Source organism: Callorhinus ursinus, unplaced genomic scaffold, assembly GCF_003265705.2.
Source record: "Callorhinus ursinus isolate GAN/ISIS: 27379988/994484 unplaced genomic scaffold, GSC_fseal_2.0 scaffold1, whole genome shotgun sequence".
Taxonomy (NCBI): Eukaryota; Metazoa; Chordata; class Mammalia; order Carnivora; family Otariidae; genus Callorhinus; species Callorhinus ursinus.
Window position 1 is genome coordinate 73954373 of NW_027397063.1, and position 23789 is coordinate 73978161.

The 23789-nt window shown below is 40.0% G+C and overlaps 1 protein-coding gene across 3 annotated transcripts in view; it reads left to right on the forward strand.

Moving 5' to 3' along the window:
* The window catches only part of MCF2L2 (MCF.2 cell line derived transforming sequence-like 2), a 259995-nt gene that overhangs the window by 201145 nt on the left and 35061 nt on the right, over window positions 1–23789 (forward strand). For 2 of the 3 annotated variants that reach the window (XM_073896615.1, XM_073896620.1), the window contains exons 24-26: window positions 14310–14525; window positions 15459–15551; window positions 15724–15802. In XM_073896615.1, coding sequence (XP_073752716.1) covers window positions 14310–14525; window positions 15459–15551; window positions 15724–15802 — 388 coding nt within the window. Of the gene's footprint in view, window positions 1–14309; window positions 14526–15458; window positions 15552–15638; window positions 15803–23789 lie in introns of those variants that run through there. The other variant, XM_073896623.1, reaches the window with a different exon arrangement.

Genomic DNA, 23789 nt, shown 5'->3' on the forward strand with positions numbered 1-23789 from the left:
AAGGGAGCCATTTATTTAATCATTTTGGGACATCTTTCTGCTCTTTTTATGCCTGAACACATGTCAGTGACCCCTATTAGATATACACTTCCCTGAATCAAATGAATGTCCCGGAAACCATTCACAGAGCAGGAAACTCCCAGTTATTATTCTGAGTGTGATTATCAGAGGAGGAGGAAGTTATGAGAAAATAATTAGTAAAATGTGAGTAAATAGCAATCTACTCTAATTTCATTCCAAGCCAGCTTGCATGCAAATAAGGTGAACCAGCTTATAGAATTGTAGATATTCTTTACATCAATGCAAAGAACTTTTTTCTCCCATATGTCCTCAGAATTGCACCTTTGACATAAACTCTATTGTTTTTTTTTCACTATGATTTTAACTTGCTTTACATCTAGTACATTAGCTACTTTACCCTGACAGTTTTGTATAATCCTATTGAATTATGGGAGAGCAGGCAGTGAAATTTTCCCTTTCTGATTCATGAGTAGATCCACGGAAAGAAGAGTTAACTCACACAAGACCACATTGTGCATCAGCTTGGACCACTTCTTGGATTTCTTCACTCCCTATCCAGAGTGCCATTCATTCTCTCAATGCATTCTTCGTCTGATTTTGTTTAGAGTCTACTAACGGTTCAGCTACTCCTAACTCACATCTAATGATTCTAAGATTCTTTGACTCAGCTTTGTAGAATCTTATCACAAGGTGCTGAAAATCACATGCTGAGTGTGTGAATGAACCCAGAACTTAACTGTTAGTTTCTCTACTTAACATCCAATATTGCCCTGGTTTTGAAAAGGAAAGACATTGAACCTGAGTGGGTGAATGCATAATTAAAATAACTAGAAAAAAAATTCCCTCCTGATATTTACATTTTACTCCTGTTGTGTACACTCAGTTCTCAATTTAATTCAGTCACAGGAATTTTATATTTTTTTGTTTTAAGAAAGTTTGCTTTATGGATCACTGAGATGTCATTTACTTCCTTCCATTTGCGAAAAAAAAAGGTTCCCCTCTTCTCAATCTAACACATAAAATAGAGATATGTAGGGGCGCCTGCGTGGCTCAGTCGGTTAAGCGTTTGCCTTCGGTTCAGGTCATGATCCCAGGGTCATGGGATCGAGCCCCACATCAGGCTCCCTGCTCAGCAGGAAGCCTGCTTCTCCCTCTCCCACTCCTCCAGCTTGTGTTCCCTCTCTTGCTGTGTATGTCTCTGTCAAATGAATAAATAAAATCTTTAAAAAAAAATAGAGATATGTGTAGGATCCTTTTAAATCCTGGCTGGTCAGGAACAAGTTCCGAAGTTGAATACTAAAGGTTGAATGAAACATTTTTATTTTCTGGGACAAATTTACGTCTTTCAATAAAGGAAGTACTTTTATTGCAAGTTTTGTGGGATAAGGCCAGGTATTTTATTTCTTTTTTTTTTTATGTTATGTTAATCACCATACATTACATCATTAGTTTTTGTTGTAGTGTTCCATGATTCATTATTTGCATATAACACCCAGTGCTCCATGCAGAACGTACCCTCTTTAATACCCATCACCAGGCTAACCCATCCTCCCACCCCTCTCCCCTCTAGAACCCTCAGTTTGTTTTTCAGAGTCCATCATCTCTCATGGTTCGTCTCCCGCTCCGAATTCCCCCCCTTCATTCTTCCCCTCCTGCTATCTTCCTTTTTTTCTTTTTTTAACATATAATGTATTATTTGTTTCAGAGGTACAGATCTGTGATTCAACAGTCTTGCACAATTCACAGCGCTCACCATAGCACATACCCTCTCCAATGTCTATCACCCAGCTACCCCATCCCTCCCACCCCCCACCACTCTAGCAACCCTCAGTTTGTTTCCTGAGATTAAGAATTCCTCATATCAGTGAGGTCATATGATACATGTCTTTCTCTGATTGACTTATTTCACTCAGCATAACACTCTCCAGTTCCAGCCACATCGTTGCAAATGGCAAGATCTCATTCCTTTTGCTGGCTGCATAATATTCCATTGTATATATATACCACTTCTTTATCCATTCATCTGTTGATGGACATCTTGGCTCTTTCCACACTTTGGCTATTGTGGACATTGCTGCTATAAACATCGGGGTGCACGTACCCCTTCGGATCCCTACACTTGTATCTTTGGGGTAAATACCCAGTAGTGCAATTGCTGGATCATATGGTAGCTCTATTTTCAACTTTTTGAAGAACCTCCATACTGTTTTCCAGAGTGGCTGCACCAGCTTGCATTCCCACCAACAGTGTAGGAGGGTTCCCCTTTCTCCACATCCCTGCCAACATCTGTCATTTCCTGACTTGTTAATTTTAGCCATTCTGACGGGTGTGAGGTGGTATCTCATTGAGGTTTTGATTTGGATTTCCCTGATGCCGAGCGATGTTGAGCACTTTCTCATGTCTCTGTTGGCCATTTGGATGACTTCTTTGGAAAGATGTCTGTTCATGTCTTCTGCCCATTTCTTGATTGGATTATTTGTTCTTTGGGTGTTGAGTTTAAGAAGTTCTTTATAGATTTTGGATACTAGCCCTTTATCTGATATGTCATTTGCAAATATCTTCTCCCATTCTGTCGGTTGTCTTTTGGTTTTGTTGACTCTTTCTTTTGCTGTGCAAAAGCTTTTTATCTTGATGAGGTCCCAATAGTTCATTTTTGCCCTTGCTTCCCTTGCCTTTGGTGATGTTTCTAGGAAGAAGTTGCTGCGGCTGAGGTCGAAGAGTTTGCTGCCTGTGTTCTCCTTTAGGATTTTGATGGACTCCTCTCTCACATTTAGGTCTTTCAAACATTTTCAGTCTATTTTTGTGTGTGGTATAGGGAAATGGTCCAGTTTCATTCTTCTGCATGTGGCTGTCCAATTTTCCCAACACCATTTATTGAAGAGACTGTCTTCTTTCCACCGGACATTCTTTCCTGCTTTGTCAATGATTAGTTGACCATAAAGTTGAGGGTCCATTTCTGGGCTCTCGATTCTGTTCCATTGATCTATGTGTCTGTTTTTGTGCCAGTACCATACTGTCTTGATGATGACAGCTTTGTAATAGAGCTGGAAGTCCGGAATTGTGATGCCGCTAGCTTTGCTTTTCTTTTTCAACATTCCTCTGGCTATTCGGGGTCTTTTCTGGTTCCATACAAATTTCAGGATTATTTGTTCCATTTCTTTGAAAAAAGTGGATGGTATTTTGATGGGGATTGCATTGAATGTGCAGATTGCTCTAGGTAGCATTGACATCTTCACAATATTTGTTCTGCCAATCCATGAGCATGGAACGTTTTTCCATTTCTTTGTGTCTTCCTCAATTTCTTTCATGAGTATTTTATAGTTTTCTGAGTACAGATCCTTTGCCTCTTTGATTAGATTTAATCCTAGGTATCTTATGGTTTTGGGTGCAATTGTGAATGGGATCGACTCCTTGATTTGTCTCTCTTCTGTCTTGTTGTTGGTGTACAGGAACGCAACTGATTTCTGTGCACTGATTTTATATCCTGCCACTTTATGAATTCCTGTATGAGTTCTAGTAGTTTTGGGGTGGAGTCTTTTGGGTTTTCCACATAAAGTATCATATCATCTGCAAAGAGTGAGAGTTTGACTTCTTCTTTCCTGATTCAGATGCCTTTGATTTCTTTCTGTTGTCTGATTGCTGTGGCTAGGACTTCTAATACTATGTTGAATAGCAGTGGTGATAGTGGACATCCCTGCCGTGTTCCTGACCTTAGGGGGAAAGCTCTCAGTTTTTCCCCATTGAGAATGATGTTCACTGTGGGTTTTTCATAGATGGCTTTTATGATATTGAGGTATGTACCCTCTATCCCTACACTGTGAAGAGTTTTGATCAAGAAAGGATGCTGTACTTTGTCAAATGCTTTTTCTGCATCTATTGAGAGGATCATATGGTTATTGTTCTTTCTTTTATTAATGTATTATATCACATTGATTGATTTGCGGATGTTGAACCAACCTTGCAGCCCAGGGATAAATCCCACTTGGTTGTGGTGAATAATCCTTTTAATGTACTGTTGGATCCTATTGGCTAGAATTTTGGCGAGAATTTTTGCATCCGTGTTCGTCAAGGATATTGGTCTGTAAATCTCCTTTTTGATGGGGTCTTTGTCTGGTTTTGGGATCAAGGCAATGGTGGCCTTATAAAACGAGTTTGGAAGTTTTCCTTCCATTTCTGTTTTTTGGAACAGTTTCAGAAGAATAGGTATTAATTCTTTAAATGTTTGGTAGAATTCCCCTGGGAAGCCATCTGGCCCTGGACTTTTGTTTGTTGGGAGATTTTTGATGACTGCTTCAATCTACTTAGTACTTATAGGTCTGTTCAGGTTTCTGTTTCCTCCTGGTTCGGTTTTGGTAGTTGATACATCTCTAGGAATGCATCCATTTCTTCCAGATTATCTAATTTGCTGGCATATAGTTGCTCATAATATGTTCTTATAGTTGTTTGTATTTCTTTGGTGTTGGTTGTGATCTCTCCTCTTTCATTCATGATTTTGTTTATTTGGGTCATTTCTCTTTTCTTTTTGATTAGTCTGGCCAGGGGGTTATCAATCTTGTTAATTCTTTCAAAGAACCAGCTCCTAGTTTCGCTGATCTGTTCTACTGTTCTTTTGGTTTCTAGTTCATTGATTTCTGCTCTGATCTTTATTATTTCTCTTCTCCTGCTGGGTTTAGGCTTTATTTGCTGTTCTTTCTCCAGCTCCTTTAGGTGTAGGGTTAGGTTGTGTATTTGAGACCTTTCTTGTTTCTTGAGAAAGGCTTGTATTGCTATATGCTTTCCTCTTAGGACTGCCTTTGCTGTATCCCAAAGATTTTGAACAGTTGTGTTTTCATTTTCATTGGTTTCCATGAATTTTTTAAATTCTTCTTTAATTTCCTGGCTGACCCATTCATTCTTTAGTAGGATGCTCTTTAGCCTCCATGTATTTGAGTTCTTTCTGACTTTCTTCTTGTGATTGAGTTCTAGTTTCAAAGCATTGTGGTCTGAAAATATGCAGGGAATGATCCCAATCTTTTGGTACCGGTTGAGACCTGATTTGTGACCTAGGATGTGATCAATTCTGGAGAATGTTCCATGGGCACTAGAGAAGAATGTGTATTCTGTTGCTTTGGGATGGAATGTTCTGACTATATCTGTGAAGTCCGTTTGGTCCAGTGTGTCATTTAAAGTCTTTATTTCCTTGTTGATCTTTTGCTTAGATGATCTGTCCATTTCAGTCAGGGGGATGTTAAAGTCCCCCACTATTATTGTTGTCAGTGTGTTTCTTTGCTTTTGTTATTAATTGCCTTATATAATTGGCTGCTCCCATGTTAGGGGCATAGATATTTACAATGGTTAGATCTTCTTGTTGGATAGACCCTTTAAGTAGGATATAGTGTCTTTCCTCATCTCTTATCACAGTCTTTGTTTTAAAATCTAATTTGTCTGATATAAGGATTGCCACCCCAGCTTTCTTTTGGTGTCCATTAGCATGGTAAATGGTTTTCCACCCCCTCACTTTCAATGTGGGGGTGTCTTTGGGTCTAAAATGAGTCTCTTGCAGACAACATATCGATGGGTCTTATTTTTTTATCCAATCTGATAGCCTGTGTCTTTTGACTGGGGCATTTAGCCTATTTACATTTAGGGTGACTATTGAAAGATATGAATTTAGTGCCATTGTATTGCCTATTAGGTGACTGTTACTGTATATATTCTGTGTTCCTTCTGGTCTATGTTGCTTTTAGGCTCTCTCTTTGCTTAGAGGACCCCTTTCAATATTTCTTGGAGAGCTGGTTTCGTGTTTGCAAATTCCTTTAGTTTTTGTTTGTCCTGGAAGCTTTTTATCTCTCCTTCTATTTTCAATGACAGCCTAGCTGGATATAGTATTCTTGGCTGCATATTTTTCTCGTTTAGTGCTCTGAAGATATCTTGCCAGTCCTTTCTGGCCTGCCAGGTCTCTGTGGATAGGTCTGTTGCCAATCTAATATTTTTACCATTGTAGGTTACATATCTCTTCTCCCGAGCTGCTTTCAGGATTTTCTCTTTGTCTCTGAGACTGGTAAGTTTTACTATTAGATGTCGGGGTGTTGACGTATTTTTATTGATTTTGAGAGGGGTTCTCTGTGCCTCCTGGATTTTGATGCCTGTTTCCTTCCCCAAATTAGGGAAGTTCTCTGCTATAATTTGCTCCAATATACTTCTGCCCCTCTCTCTCTTTCTTCTTCTTCTGGGATCCCAATTATTCTCATGTTGTTTTGTCTTATTGTATCGCTTATCTCTCGAATTCTGTCCTCGTGATCCTGTAGCTCTTTCTCTTTTTCTCAGCTTCTTTATTTTCTATCATTTGGTCTTCTATATCGCTGATTCTCTCTTCTGCCTCATTTATCCTAGCAGTTAGAGCCTCCATTTTTTATTGCACCTCATCAATAGCCTTTTTGATTTCAACTTGGTTAGATTTTAGTTCTTTTATTTCTCCAGAAAGGGTTTCTCTAATAAGTTCCATGCTTTTTTCAAGCCCAGCTAGTATCTTTAAAATCATCATTCTGAACTCTAGGTCCAACATCTTACTAATGTCAGTATCGGTTAGGTTCCTGGCAGTCAGTACTGCCTCTTGTTCTTTTTGTTGGGGTGATTTTTTCCATCTTGTCATTTTGTCCAGAGGAGAATAGATGAATGCGAGAACAAAATGCTAACAGGGTAGCAATGTCCCCAGAAAATATACACTAAACAAATCAGAAAAGACCTGAAACCGGGGGAAAAGAAAAGGAAAGAAAGGAAAAAGAAAAAGAAAAAGATAAAAACAAACAAAAACAAAACAAAACAAAACAAAAAACAGAATATGATCAAATATCAGTCTGGTGCATAGATCAGTCCCACACATTAGGTTTTGGGCATATTTTGGTCTGTTAGAAGAAAGTGCCTCCCAAAATTTTAAAGAAAGAAAAACATATATGTACAAAAATAAGGGTTAATACAATGAAGGGATGGAATATGACTATTGGGACGGAATATGACTAAAGATGAAAATTATAAAAGATTTTATAAAAGGAATTCATAAGATAAGATGTTGTTTGAAAAAAGAAAGAAGAGGATTTAAAAAAAAATAAGGGAGAGAATGTGATCAGGCTGGAGACTAGAGCAAAGCCATACAATAGAGATTTAGGGTATATTTTGATCTGTTAGAAGAAACTGTATCTCAAAATTTTAAAGAGAGAACAACTTTTATATATATATATATATATATATATACCAAAAATAAGGGTAACTACTATGAAGGGATAGAATATGACTCTAAAAATGAAAAATAAAAAATATTTTTTTAAAAAAGGGATTGATAAGATGTTGGTTGAAAAAGGGAAAAAGAAAAATTAAAAAAAAAGAGTTAAAAAAATTAACTTTGAAAGACTAAAGAATCATGGGGGAAAAGCCATGAATTCTATGTGCAGTATTCCCCTAGCGCTGGCATTCTGCCATTCTCATTGATCTGTAAACTTGGTCTCAGCTGGCGGTTCTTGCTGATCTTCTGGGGGAGGGGCCTGTTGCCGTGGTTCCCAAATGTCTTTGCCAGAGGCGGAATTGCCCCGCCCTTGCCTGGTCCCGGCTGAGTAACCTGCTCGGGTTTGCTCTCTGGAGCTTTTGTTCCCTGCAAGCTCTCCGTACAGCTCTGGAGGAGGAGAGTGAAAATGGCGGCCTCCCAGTCTCTGCCTGGAGGAGCAGAGAACTCGGGCCCGCTCCTCAGTGCGCCCACAGAGAAAAGCAGTCAGTCACTCCCATCTCACCGGTCTCCCATCTCCCTGGTCTCCGGCCGCACTCCGCGCTCACCCGGCCTGTGACCTAGCATTTCTATCTCTGGCACCCGACTCAGTGTGGCGTCTCCAAACCCAGCAGATCCCTGCGGTGCGCTCCCGTGCCGCTCCTCCCAGGGGAGGAAGGGGAGTCTCCCTGGCTCTGTCGCTTGTTGGGTCCCTGCTGGAGGAGCAGTGGCCCGACTGTGCCGCGGATCACAGTTTATGGCAACCCTGAGGTCAGAGCCCGCGCCTCGGCTCTGTCTCTGCAGCCAGCTTCCCTGCTCCAATACCTGGGAGCTCTGCCACACTCAGGCACCCCTGGTTTTTCTGTGACCCCAAGGGTTCCAAGACCATGCTGTCTCACGAGGGTTCCACCCCCCACTTAGCCACTGGAGCGACGTCCCTCAGCGGAGCAGACTTCTAAAAGTTTCAATTTTGTGTCTGTGGCTCTATCACTTGCCAGAAGCAGCGGACAGAGGCCCCCTCCCCTGCCATCTATCCTCCCAAATAGCGCCTCGGATTCACTTCTCCGCACATTCTACCTTCCAGAAAGTGGTTGCTTTTCTGTTCAGAGAGTTGTTGCTATTCTTTTCTTCGATCTCCTGTTGAGTTCATAGGTGTTCAGAATGGTTTGATCCCTATCCAGCTGAATTCCTGGGACCAGACGAAATCCAGGTCTCCTACACATCTGCCATCCAGGTATTTTATTTCTGATTCAGTCTCCACTTCCTGAGCAGAATGTTGGCTGCAGAGATAAAACGGAGTAAATATAATGACTCCCTGGGATTGCCCTTGCGTCATCCCATGCTCAAGACACCTATGTCAAGAGTGATTGTGAGGAGTAAATGAGAATTAAGTCATAATAAATGCACCTTGCACCGTGCCTGGCACTTGGGAGATGCTGAATAAAGGGCCCTCAGAGCTGACTTATTTGGATACTTGATCAGATTGGAAAGGAAGGAACCCTTTTGCTTCTAGTGATTATAATTATGGGTTCCTCTGTCATACAGTTTCTGCTTTTTGTTTCTGGACTAGCTTTGTGCTGATTCCTTTATCCAGATGTTCCCTCCTTCTTTGTGCAAGAAGTATATAGCTCGGCCACATTGCTGTCACTGCCAGGAATGAAAAGCTAGTTTATTTTGCCATTATTTCCCATATGGAAGAGGCCATCTGACTTTTCACTTGCTTATTTGTTTGGGGTAACCAATACCAAATGGTGTTGTATCTCTGAGTTCATATCCATTAGATTCAACACATACAAGCGATGGCCATCACTAGTGGAAAAACTGATTGTGGATATATTCATTTCCTAGAGCTGCCATTACAAAGCTCCACAGTTCTGGAGGCTAGAAGTCCAAAATCAAGGTGTTATCAGGCCTTTGCATCCTCTGAAGGCTCCAGGAAAGTATCCTTCCTTGCTTCTTGCCTGGCTTCTAGTCGTTGCCCACAGTGCTTGGCGTTCCTTGGCTTATAGCTACATGACTCCAACTTCTGCCTGTCTTCATGACTGGCTTCTCTATGTATGTGTCTGTGTCTCTGTTTTCTCTTCTCATGAGGACACCAGTCATGGATTCGGACCCACCCTAATCCAGTAGGACTTCATTTTAGCTCATTACATCTGCAAAGACCGTATTTCCAGATAAGATCACATTCTGAGTTCCCAGGTGGACATGAGTTTTTTGGGAGACACTGTTCAACCTAGTACTGGGGCATTACTGAATTAGTTTCCTCACGGTGCTGAGCATTTAGACTCATGTCCTCCCAGGCACTCATGCCAGTAAATGAATAAATACTACGTGTCTAGGGGACATATATCTGCAAGAGTCATGTACATGGTCTCTGGCCTTGGGACCAACTGCAGTCTTATTGGAAAGAAAGGATACATATGGTTGAAAAGATGACCAAAGGTATCTTTGGTCGTGCTCAGAGGAACTCCCCCTGCCCTTTCCCTTGGGAGGTGGGGTTGCCTCCAGGCAGGCATGCATCCTGGCTGCTGTATGCATGCACCTACCCTTCATCAGCACTGCATAGAGCACACACCCTCAGCCACTGCAAGGTGGGCCTTGAGTCTTGAGATGTCCAGTCCCATCACATGCAACCCTTCTGTTGCAGCTGGACTCAAAAGACCCAGCAATTCCTTCCAGTGACCTTCAGAAATGATAGGCTTACTGGAATAGGTGACCATAGAGCCTTGGGAAGAGACAGCAAAATGACAGAGCCAGGCTCATGGAGGTGGGAATGGGACAATTCCAGGACCTATAGGAGTTCTGGGGCCTTGGCTTGGGAGAAAGTGGGGGTTCTTACCTGTGTGTTCTGCCTGTATGTGCCAGGTACATCCACACACCTGCTATCTTCTCTTACCACCTGCTGTCTGGTTCTTTCCCTCCATTGGTGTCTTTCCCTCTTCCTCATAGGTTCTGCTTTTCTGGTGACTCACTTTCTTTATTGCTTGGCTACCTTATTGTTTATTCCACCTCCTGCCCTCTTATAAAGCATCTCACAGCTACAACTCCTACTGCCTACAGCCGCAGTTCAGACAGGGATCAGATTGGCCTCTATGGTGAGAGACTGGCCCCTCTCTGGATTCGTATCCATTGGCCAATTGCCTACTGAGGTGCAAACAGCTATGGCTGTTGGAGGGATGAGGAGGAGAGAGCCGAGGGGTGAAAGGCAACATCACTGCCTAAGGTTGCCTCTTCAGCAGGGCTATAGACAGGGCAGTTTCCTCTGTAGCCTTGGCAGACACCTTAACTAACCTCACCCAGCCCTCTACGGGTCATTAGAGAGTGCACACTGGGACTTGTTCCCCACTCCCCCATCATTCTGGCTTCTTTTATTTATTTTTATTTTTAGAAAACCTTTATTAATAAAATGTAATGATATGCCTATATTTTATGTCTCCACTAATTTTATTTTTAATTCTATTTATTTATTTAGGCAGTCCCCTATTTTTTAAATTTAAATTCAATTAATTAACATAAAATGTATTTTTAGTTTCAGAGGTAGAGTTCAGTGATTCATCAGTCTTATATAACACCCAGTGCTCATTACATCACATGCCCTCCCAAATGTCTATCACCCAGTTACTACATCCCCCCACACTCCTCCCCTCCAGCAATCCTCAGTTTGTTTCCTATGGTTAAGAGTCTTTTGTGGTTTGTCTCCCTCTCTGCTTTCATCTTGTTTTATTTTTCCCTCCCTTCCCCTATGATCCTCTGTTTTGTTTCTTAACTTTCACATATGAGTGAGATCATATGATAATTGTCTTTCTCTGACTGACTTATTTCACTTAGCATAATACCCTCTAGTTCCACCCACATCATTGCAAATAGCAAGATTTCTTTTTTTTCTTTTTTTGATGGATGAGTAATATTCCATTGTATATATATATATATATATATATATATCACATCTTCTTTATCCATTCATCTGTCGATGGACATCTGGGCTTTTTCCGTAGTTTGGCTATTGTGGACATTGCTGCTATAAACATTGGGGTGCAGGTGCCCTTCAGGTGACTACATTTATATCTTTGGGGTAAATACCTAGTAGTGCAATTGCTGGGTCATAGGGTAGCTCTATTTTCAACTTCTTGAGGACCCTCCATTCTATTTTCCAGAGTGGCTGCACTAGCTTGCATTCCCACCAACAGTGTAGGAGGGTTCCCCTTTCTCCGTATCCTCGCCAACATCTGTCGTTTCCTGACTTGTTAATTTTAGCCATTCTGACTAATGTGAGGTGGTATCTCATTGTTGTTTTGATTTGTATTTTCCTGATGAGAAGTGATGTTGAACATTTTTTCATGTGTCTGTAGGCCATTTGTATGTCTTCTTTGGAGAAATGTCTATTCATGTCTTCTGCCTGTTTCTTGACTGGATTCTTTGTTCTTTAGGTGTGGAGTTTGATAAGTTCTTTATAGATTTTGGATACTAGCCCTTTATCTGATGCGTCATTTGCAAATATCTTCTCCCTTCTGTAGGTTGTCTTTTGGTTTTCTCGACTATTTCCTTTGCTGTGCAAAAGTTTTTTAACTTGATGGAGTCCCAATAGTTTATTTTTGCCTTTGTTTCCCTTGGCTTTGGAGATGTATCTTGCAAGAAGTCACAGAGTTTGCTGCCTGTGTTCTCCTCAAGGATTTTGATGGATTACTGTCTCACATTTAGGTCTTTCATCCATTTTGAGTCTATTTTTTGTATGGTGTAAGGAAATGGTCCAGTTTCATTCTTCTGCAAGTGGCTGTCCAATTTTCCCAACACCATTTGTTGAAGAGTCTGTCTTTTTCCCATTGGATATTCTTTCCTGCCTTGTCAAAGATTAGTTGACCACAGAGGTGAAGGTCCATTTCTGGGTTCTCTATTCTGGCTTCTTTTAGAATTGCTTTTAACAGCTGTGCTTTGAAGTGATGCCTCCACGTTCACCAAATGTGTTGTCAGGAACAGCTTTAGCTAAAATCCATTTGTTTAGCTATTCTTGGATGTGGCTAAGGACAGGCTCAGTATTTGACTCAGTGACTCTTTATGAGGACAAGGACCCATGGGAGAAATTTCTCTCATGTCCCATTAATAAGAATTGCTGTACATTTTCTGAACAACTGGTTTAGGTATGTCTTTGAACATAATGTATCATACGACTCCCTGTGTTTCCCTCTGTAGTGCCCAATAGAAGGTCCTAGCGTACTCTGCAGTAGGTTTACATAGCTTTATTATATGTACAACCTCTTCATCTTATTTTTTTTAATCTTTTTTCACCCTAAGTACATTGGTTATTTTCTGTTTGCCTATAATGTATATATTTTTATAAGACAGATTAAATTTTTGAAATGAGGTGGAGTATAAGTACATTTTAAAATAAAAACTATGCAGTCGGTGAAGCTTTGGACTCTCGGTTTTGGCTCAGGTCATGATCTAAGTGTCATGGGATCAAGCCCCACATTGTGCTCTGTGCTCAGAGCAGAGTCTGCTTGAAATTCTCTCTCCCTCTGTCCCTCCCATTCATTCTCTCTCTCTCTCAAATAAATAAATCTTTAAAAGATAAAATAGAAACTACTGATTGTAGTTTATGTGGCAAACATTAAGCAACAACTTTTGCCAGTCGCCTTGATGAAAACAAATTTCCTGCATTATTTATGTCTATATAGTAGAAATGGAATGGGTTTAAAAGGGAATGCAATCACTGAGAGCTGGAGTAGCTCCGGGAAGGATGTGGATAAAGTGAAGAACTTCTCAAGGGTCCTCATGAACCCATCACCCATCTGTCTCAGAGCATGGTCAAGCTGAGCCTGTGCAACTAAAGCAGGAGTATCATGCTTTTCGGAGAGCAGTCTTTATGGCTGGGGGCTCTTTATTCCTCACTGAGAGGTTCATTCACCAGTTTACACATATAAATTTTACAAAGCATAAAGAGAAAAATAGCACAGAAAATATGCCACAAGCACCATAGAAATGAGTAGAGTTTATGCTCTTGAAATTTTTATTTTAGAATTTCAGAAGTACAATGAATTATTTTTTAACAATATTCTGTTTGTTCGATATAAGCAATAAGTTATTAAAATGCCCAGTTATAAATAATGTATATATTTCTAGTATTAACTCAGAAATTGTAGGGATTTATTTCAGCTAGACATAACTCAGAGAAATTTCTCTGTCCTGGTCCTGTTCAAATAAATTTCTCCTTTTGGCCTTTTCCTTTAGGGAAATAAATTCTTGATTATCTGCTTCAAGTGATCTAATTTTTAAAAAATACCAGATAAAATACAACGTTCTTAGCTCATCTCACCCCATTACCCTTTGGAGAGAGCTCAGAGAAGGCAGGGTCACTCATTTGGACTTTTAACCAGACATGAGAAAGATGGGTTTGCTGGTGGAGGGATAGGCATAAAATGTGCCCTGAAGCCAAGTAGACTTTCTGAAAAATTTTGTCATTTGGGATTATCTTTACCCTGTCCACTTACTCTGAGAAATGCAAAGTTGAATGTCATTGTTATTTTCATTACAACATTATGAAGATTAGGTTATATGAAGCTTTTTTGCTTGCAGAACAAATCTCATGTTCTCATGAGAACCGAAGCAGATGTTGGGATGCAGAAGGAGCTCACGGATGATTATGGAATTAGGTCCATAATGCAGCAAAAATTCTGTCTCTCCTGAACATACCTAAATGTTAATTTTTTGCCCTTCTAGACTGTCATGTATCAAAAACCAAGAAGAGGAAATAGAATTCTGCTAGCTAAAATTAATTACAAAGACAAAAATATCAGAGTACCAGTATTTTTAGTTCAAGTATTTCTAACATGCTTTGTGTTTATTACCTTGTGCAGACCTATATAACTGAATGGTTTCATGCTCAGTGAAGCTCACAAAATTATAGTTTTGATTTAGTGACAGATGAGCCTGTTTGGCACTTTTTAAATCGTCAACTTCAAATAAGTATACTTTGTAATTTGAAAACAGACCCTTAAGAGTTCTTTCCCTGTCAAGTAATGTAACAGCTTCTTTTTATGTATGTCTATCTTCCCCAAAGGACGATATCAGGAAACTGGGCAAGCTGTTGATGCATGGCTCTTTCAACGTCTGGACAGTTCACAAGGATCGTTATAAAATGAAGGATTTTATCCGATTTAAGCCCAGCCGGAGGCAAATCTATCTATTTGAAAGGGGAATCGTGTTCTGTAAGATTCGAATGGAACCCAGTGACCAGGGCCTTGCTCCTCATTACAGATTTAAGAAATCTATGAAGGTAAAGGTTCCTGTTGCACTTGAGAAGCAGCATAGCCCTAGGGAGAGAAAAATCATTATCCTTATTTTACAGAGAAGGAAACTGAAGCTTAGAGAGGAGAGGTTAACTTGCCAAATGCCACACAACAGAACTAGACTCTGTACCCAGGCCTTTCTAACTCCAAAGTCAGCTTGTAATCAGTCACTGGACCGGGCCAGGGCCGGCATAGAGGTGCCTTTGTGCTAGGTAGAGAACAGGGACCATATGGCAGCTGTCCTGACAAATGAATTAGGAAAGTACCCTGCAGGCAGAGGGGTGAAAGATTTGGTGATTAGCGCATGGGCTGGATTTCATCTCCTACTTGTCCTTCTCAACCACACATCTTTGCATACTAGCATTGGCAAAGACTCTGGAGGTCTAGAAACCCATGTCCACACCAAACATCATCTCTAGTCTGTGTAGGAATTATTTCATAGGTGGTGATAAGACCACCCCCACACCACCACACACACATACTGCACACGTGTGCATACATGCACACACATACACACACATTTGTGCTCTTGTGATTAGAGTTGTTAATTATTTATGGTAGCTTTTGTTATTTATGTTTCTTAATGGATACTAATTCAGTTACTATTATGTACAGATTTGTGAAATAGTTAGGTGTTAAAGGGGAGATGATCTCTTTGTTTAAAGGTTGAGGGCTCCAGCCCTACATATGGAAAGATGCAGTCTGTGTTGTCCCCTGAAAGAGAAAGGACAGATGACACTGTGCCACACTGTGCTTGTACTTTATGCTCCCTGGGACCATTAACAGAGGACAACAAAATACACGGAAAGAAGATGGAAGAAAAGACCTATCAAGGGTAGAAAGAACCAGAGTGGCTGACAGGGACAATTTTAAAATCAGAAAATGGTAGTACAGCAATTTTTCTTCTTTCTTTACAATAGTTGATGACACTTTCAATTCGCCATCTTGGAAGGGGGAGCAGCCGAAAGTTTGAAATTGCCAACCGAAATGGACTTGAGAAATACATCCTGCAGGTAAAGCTCACGTCTTCCCCATGGGTGTCTGCTACTCTTTCCTGTGTTCCCATGACTTGGCAAGTGTTTTCCATCTCATTATTCTAGAGGTCACCCAGAGAATAAAAACCCTGTCCAGTTAATGCTCCAGGTGCTCTGATGCTCATAGTATCTTCTTATCTGCAACTTGCAGGCAGCTTCAAAAGAAATCAGAGATTGTTGGTGTTCAGAAATAAATAAATTACTGCTGGAACAACAAAACAATATCAAAGGTAAGGTTACTTGCTAACTTTAGTCCGGAGAGTTATACTGATTCCAAATTTGTGGTGGGTATGCACATTGGGGATATTGTTAAAGGAAATGGTTTGCCAGGAAAATAATTGTGGACCCCATTTTCATGGTACCTGGAAGCACCTGTGCTTGCTTTAAGTTGTGTTGGGGTTTTTTTGTGGTTGTGTGTGGATGTGTCCCTTTCAAATGTTTTCCCCCACATACCTAAATGCCAAGATCAACTTTCTGAACCCCAAATCCCACCCCAAAAGCCACCCAAGATTATGTTAGTGGGGATTTAAGTGGCCAATACTACTTTCAGAAGCTGTACTGCTTTTTTCAAAGCTGAGATATAGTTAACGTGCCATAAAATGCACTCTCTTAAAGTGTGCAATTCCATGGGTGTTAGTCTAGTTACAAGGTTGTGCAGCCATCACCAGAACATTTTCATCACCCTCCCCAACAAAAAAATCCAGTACCCATTAGCAGTCATTCCCCATCTTCTCCCTCCTCCCCTCTGCCCCTGGCAACCACTAATCTACTTTCTATCTGTATGGATTTTCTTATTCTGGACATTTTATAAAAATGGAATCATATAAAATATGGCACTTTGTCTAGTTTCTTTCACTCGGCATAATTTTTTCAGTGTTCATCCATGTTGTGGCATGTCTCAGTAATTCATTCCTTTCCATGGCCAAAATATAGTGCATTGTACGGATATAGCATTTTTGTTTATCCATTCATAAGTTGTTGGAGATTTGGGTGGTTTCCATTTGGGGGGTATTGTGAATAATGCTACTATGGGAACTTGTGTACAAGTTTTTGTGTGAACCTCTGAAAAAATATGTATGTATATAAATAATTGCTGGGCCAAATGGTAAACCTATGTTAATTTTCTGAGGAACTTCCCAATTATTTTCTAAAGTACTAGCACCATTTCTTGTTCGCACTGGCAGTGTATAAGTATCCCGTCTTCTCCCCTCCCCGACACTTGTGATTGTTGTCTCCTCCTCTTCCTCCTCCTCCTCCTCCTCCTTCTTCTTCCCACCCCAGTAGGTGTGAAATGGTAGCTCATTGTGCTTTTGATTTGCATTTCCCTAATGCTAGTGATATTGAGCATCTTTTCATGTGCTTATTGGCCATTTGTGTATTTCCTTTGAAGAGATGTCTATACAACTTCTTTACTTATTTTTTAATTAGGTTATTTGCCTTCTTATGGTTGTAAAAATTATTTATATATTCTGGGTACTAGATTCTTATAAAATATATGATTTACAAGTATTTTTTCCCATTCTGTGGACTGTCTTTTCATTTCCTTGATGATGTCTTTTGAAGCACAAAAGTTTTTAATTTTGATGAAGTCTAATTTATCTATTTTTTCTTTAGTTGCTTGTGTTTTGGTGTCATATCTAAGAAACCATTGCCTAATCCAAGATTTACACCTGTGCTCCCTTCTAAAAATTTAGTTTTAACTCTTTGACCCATTTTGAGTTAATTTTTGTATAAGGTGTGAATTAGGGATCTAAGTTTATTTTTCCACCTGTGTATATATAGCCTGTTGTTCCTGCACCATTTGTTAAAAAGACTATTCTATTCTCCACTGAATGGTCTTGGCACTTGTTAGGGACTCAGTGCCATAACAATGTTTGTGTTCCCCTAAAATTCATGTTAGAACTTTACCCAATGGTATGAGAAAGTGAAGACTTTGGGAGGTAATTAGGAGTAGATGAAATTATAAGAGTTGAGCCATCATGAATAGGATTAATGCCCTGATAAGTGCCATGAGAGAACTTGCTTCCTCTGTCTACTCTCTGCTATGTGAGGATATAATGAGAAGTCATCAATCTGCAGCAGCCCAGAAGAGGCTCTTCACCAGAACTCAACCATGCTGGCACTGTGATCTCAGACTTCCAAGCCTCCAGAACTGTGAGAAATAAATTTCTGTCGTATATAAGCTGCCCAGTCTGTGGTACTTTGTTACAGCAGCCTGAACTAAGACAGCACCCTTGTTGAAAATCAACTGGCCATAGATATAGAATTCTTGGTTGCCAGTCATTTTCTTTAAGCATTTTGAATATGTCATGTACTGTTTTGTGGCCTCCATAGTTTCTGATAAGAAATTAACTATTAATCTTATTGAAAATGTCCTGGAGTACCTGGGTGGCTCAGTCGGTTAAGTGTCTGACTCTTGATTTCCTCTCAGGTCATGATCTCAGGGTTGTGAGATCAATCCCACAGTGGGCTCTGTGCTGGGCGTGGAGCCTGCTTGGGATTCTCTCTCCCCTCTGCCCCTCCCCCCAGCATGTGTATACACACTCTCTTTCTAAAAAAATAGATAGATAGATAGATAGATAGATAGATAGGTAGATAGATAGATAGATAGATATAGATAGATAGATCAGATATATATATATGTAAAAATCAGAGATAAAATTTTTAAAAACTGTCTTGCATGTGACAAATTGCTTTTCTCTTGTTGCTTTCAGATTCTTTATGTTTTGACAGTTTGACTGATATGTCTAGGTGTAGACCTCTTTGAATTTATATTTGTTGGAGTTTGTAAATAGATCATTTGGATGTGGAGATTAGTGTTCTTCATCAAATTTAGGAAGTCTTCAGCCATTGATTTAAGTATTCTTTCAGCCCCTTTGTTTCTGTCTTCTTCTGGAATTCCCATTCTGTGTATGTTGGTATGCTCGATGGAGTCCTACAGGTCTTTATGGCTCCGCAAATTCTTGTTCATTCTTTTTCTTTCTCTTCCTCAAACTGGTTAGTTTCAATTGACCTATATCTAAGTTTCCTCTCTTGTGCCTGCTCAAATTTGCCTTTGAGCCACTCTAGTTTATTATACTTTTCAACCCAGAATTTCTACTGGCCCTTCCAAATACATTTTCTATTTTCTCAATTTGATGAGAGCATGTTCTGATGCTTTCCTTTAGTTCCTTTTTTATGGTTTCTTTTAATTCTTTGAACAGTTTTTTAATAGTTGATTTTAAAGTCTTGGTCTAAGAAGTCTAATTATCTTGGCTTCAGGGACAGTTTCTCTTGATTTTTTTTTTCTTTTTTCTATGTATGGGTCATGCTTTCTTGTTTCTTTACATGGCTTACAATGTTTCTGTTGAAAACTGGACATTTAATAACATAATGTGGTGATTTTAGAAATCAGAGTCTCCTCCAACTCCAGTGGTTTTTGTTGGTATTATTTGTTGTTTTGTTATTGTTTGTTTGTTTGTTTAATAATTTTTACAGTCTTTGCCAGGAGCTCTGTGTGGATATTGGGGTGTACTTTCAACACACCTTCAACACACAGCCAAGCAGGTGACAATTCCACCTTAGCCTTCACTTTCTGTTTGTGCAGAGCCCCGAGATATCTCCCCACCAGAGATGAGAGCATAAGGCCTTCACAGATTTGTCCTGAACATGCACACAGACTTGGGCATTTGTATATGGTCTTCTAGATTCTCAGGAATATTTGGGAGCTTTTCAAAGCCACTATGGACATCTCATTCCCAAGCTTTTCCTTTTAAACTTTCAATTAGCCTATTTTTGCCCCAGCTGTTATCCGGTGCCTCGGGCAGCCAAGAAGTTAAACAATTGCCTCTAGTAATTTCTACAAATGCCCCTGAGGAAAAGGTTTTTCATGCTGTGCTAGGTGTGAATAGGTCTAATAAAGACAGACGTATAAGCAGAGTGTTCCAAGGAACCCCCAAACAAGTCAAATAATGACAGTTCTCTGGGAATGAGACTTTGAATGAACTCTAACCCTGTTCTGCCCCCTCCTATGGCTGCCAGACTGCTAATTTTCACCATGATCTCTGGCTGTTGATTTCCAAGGCTGCCATCAAGAAGGAGGGGTAGGTTGGGAACAGAGCAGCTAAAACACCACAAAGCTCACTGTTCATACTAAGATTCAGTCATTTCTCTTGAATAAATGTTCTCCTAGTTACTGTAAGCCTTTGTTTAATTTCTAGTGTTCTGAAAATATTGTTTCTGACTATTTTTGCCAGTTTTTTTCTGTTTTCATGGAGCAGAGAATTTTTTAAGGTTGGTTTTTTTTTTTTTCTGCACCATTTTCTCAGGTATCACTTGCTATACTCCTTTTAATAATTAAGAATCATCTTTGAGTAGGCTTTGCCCTTTCACATTTGTTTTTTCAGTTGATCCTCATAGCAGCAGGGATATTTGGTAGGAAAATTCGCAAGCTACATCAGTTGAATTCAGATATTTCCTTCAGGTAATGTTGTGAGGGCTGAGAAATGCTAGTCTCACATGGAAAATCGATCTCCTATCATTTAAACTGACAATGATTTGTGTGTTTGGTAAGGTAAGTTATGTAAATATGAAAAGATAAACTTTGTCCTCAGAGACTTATCAGGAATGCAACCATTTCACATTCTTTCTGTGTCTTCTCTGACCATTAGTTGGACAGGAGGATGCAAGGGTGGGTATGCATGACAAGATGAGGAAAAAGATAAACTAAGACTGTGACTGGAAAACCATCACATCAGTTTTCTGTCACAACAACCGAGTGATGTAAGTTCCTTACTTAAACTATTGGCCTTTGCCAAGAAATAATAACTACATTGTATAGTTTATTTTAATTTATATAAAGGTAAGACGGGGAAAAACTATGATTTACTCTTGAACTATTAATACTGTGCTAAATATATGTTAAGGTAATTGACCATGAATGCTCTGGAGGCATATCACAGGAAGATGTAACAACCCCAGTAGAAAAAGTTACTTGTTTTCCCCAGAAGCAACATTCTTGTCACAAGATTGTTCTAGAAATCCTTACCATAGTTTCACAAAGGATGTTTTAGGGATAGCTTGCATTAGAATTACTTGAAGGGCTTGTTACAAATGTAGATACCTGGGTCCTATCCTAGAGCTGTGGAATTAGGGTAGTTAGAGTTAATGCCTTGGAATATGAATTTTAGCTTATTAAAGTTTCTGGACAGAGGCCTTAAACGATTTTTTTAAAAAGATTTTATTTATTTGAGAGAGAGAAAGAGAGCAAGAGAGAGCAGGAGGAGGAGCAGAAGGAAAGGGATAAGCAGACTCTGCACTGGGCACAGAGCCCGATGCAGGGCGCAGTCCCAGGACCCTGAGATCATGACCTGAGCCGAAACCAAGCGTCGGATGCTTAACCAACTAAGCCACCCAGGCACCCCAAACTATAATTTTTAAAACAATTTTACTGATGTGTAATTAACATAGTAAAGTACACATATTTAAAGTATGCAATTTGATGTTTTGATACATGTATACACCTGTGAAACCATCACCACAATCAAGATAATGAACACATCTATCGCCCCCAAAAGTTTCCAAATTCTCCTTTGTATTCCCTTTCTCCCGCCCTTCCCTTATCCCCCACTGCTTCCCAGGTGGTCACTGATCTTCTTTCTGTCACTATAGATAATTTGAATTTTCTATCATTCCATAAAGAGAATCATACAGCATGTACTTTGTTTGGTCTGGTTTCTCTCACTCAGCATAATTATTTTGAGATTAATTCATGTTGCTTTGTGTAACAATAGCACATTCCTTTTAAGTGAGGTATAGTATTCCATCGTTTGAATATATCCCAATTTCTGTATCCTTTTACCTGTTAATGAATATTTCCACTTTCTTGGATTATTTTATTATGTTATGTTAGTCACCATACAGTACATCATTAGTTTTTGAGGTAGTGTTCCATGATTCATTGTTTGTGCATAACACCCAGTGCTCCACGCAGAACGTGCCCTCTTGAATACCCATCACTGGGCTAACCCATCCCCCCTGGAACCCTCAGTTTGTTTCAAAGAGTTCATAGTCTCTCATGGTTCGCCTCCCCCTCCGATTCCCCCCCTTCATTTTTCCCCTCCTTCTGCTAATGTCCTCAATGCTATTCCTTATGTTCCACAAATTAGTGAAACCATATGATAATTGACTTTCTCTGTTAGTCTTGGGCTATTTTGAATAATGCTGCTATTAACATTCAAGTATAAGTGTTCTTGTGGACATGTGCTTTTGTTTCTCTTGGGTAATCACCGAAGAGTGTAATGGTTAGGCCATATGGCAGGTACATGTTTACCTTTTTAAGAAATTGCTATTTTCCAAATTGGTAATATCATTTTTATTTCCACAGCAGCACATGGGAGTTTCACTTGGCTCCACATTCCTCACCCAAACTTGATGTTGTCAGTCTTTTACTTTTAAGCCAGCCTTATAATAGTTGTGGAATAGTATGTTATTGAGGTTTTAATTCGCTTTTTCCTAGTGACTAATGGTTAAGCATCTTTTCATGTGCTTCTTTGCTGTCCATATATCTTTCGTCGGTGAAGTGTCCATTCAAATTTTTTGCTCATTGTTTTCTTTTTTTTTTTTTTGATGTAGTGTTACATGATTCATTGTTTGTTCATAACACCCAGTGCTCCATGCAGAACGTGCCCTCTTTAATACCCATCACCAGGCTAACCCATCCCCCTCCCCTCCTCCCCTCTAGAACCCTCAGTTTGTTTTTCAGAGTCCATCATCTCTCATGGTTCGTCTCCCCCTCTGACTTACTCCCCTTCATTCTTCCTCTCCTGCTATCTTCTTCTTTTTCTTTTTTCTTAAAATATGTTGCCTTATTTGTTTCAGAAGTACAGATCTGTGATTCAACAGTCTTGCACAATTCACAGCGCTCACCGTAGCACATACCCTCCCCAATGTCTATCACCCAGCCACCCCATCCCTCCCACCCCCAACCACTCCAGTAACACTCAGTTTGTTCCTGAGATTAAGAATTCCTCATATCAGTGAGGTCATATGATACATGTCTTTCTCTGATTGACTTATTTCACTAAGCATAACACCCTCCAGTTCCATCCACGTCATTACAAATGGCAAGATCTCATTCCTTTTGATGGCTGCATAATATTCCATTGTGTATATATACCACATCTTCTTTATCCATTCATCTGTCGATGGGCATCTTGGGTCTTTCCACAGTTTGGCTATTGTGGACATTGCTGCTATAAACATTGGGGTGCACATACCCCTTCGGGTCCCTACATTTGTATCCATGGGGTAAATAGCCAGTAGTGCAATTGCTGGATCGTAGGGTAGCTCTATTTTCAACTGTTTGAGGACCTCCATACTGTTTTCCAGAGTGGTTGCACCAGCTTGCATTCCCACCAACAGTGTAGGAGGGTTCCCCTTTCTCCACATCCCCGCCAACATCTGTCGTTCCCTGACTTGTTAATTTTAGCCATTCTGACGGGTGTGAGGTGGTATCTCATTGAGGTTTTCATTTGGATTTCCCTGATGCCGAGCGATGTTGAGCACTTTTTCATGTGCCTGTTGGCCATTTGGATGTCTTCTTTGGAAAAATGTCTGTTCATGTCTTCTGCCCATTTCTTGATTGGATTATTTGTTCTTTGGGTGTTGAGTTTGATAAGTTCTTTATGGATTTTGGATACTAGCCCTTTATCTGATATGTCATTTGCAAATATTTTCTCCCATTCTGTTGGTTGTCTTTTGGTTTTGTGGACTGTTTCTTTTGCTGTGCAAAAGCTTTTTATCTTGATGAAATCCCAATAGTTCATTTTTGCCCTGGCTTCCCGTGCCTTTGGCGATGTTTCTAGGAAGAAGTTGCTGCGGCTGAGGTCGAAGAGGTTGCTACCTGTGTTCTCCTTTAGGATTTTGATGGACTCCTGTCTCATGTTTAGGTCTTTCAACCATTTGGAGTCTATTTTTGTGTGTGGTGTAAGGAAATGGTCCAGTTTCATTCTTATGCATGTGGCTGTCCAATTTTCCCACCACCATTTTTTGAATAGACTGTCTTTTTTCCTCTGGACATTCTTTCCTGCTTTGTCAAAGATGAGTTGACCATAGAGTTGAGGGTCCATTTCTGGGCTCTCTATTCTGTTCCATTGATCTACATGTCTGTTTTTGTGCCAGTACCATACTGTCTTGATGATGACAGCTTTGTAATAGAGCTGGAAGTCCGGAATTGTG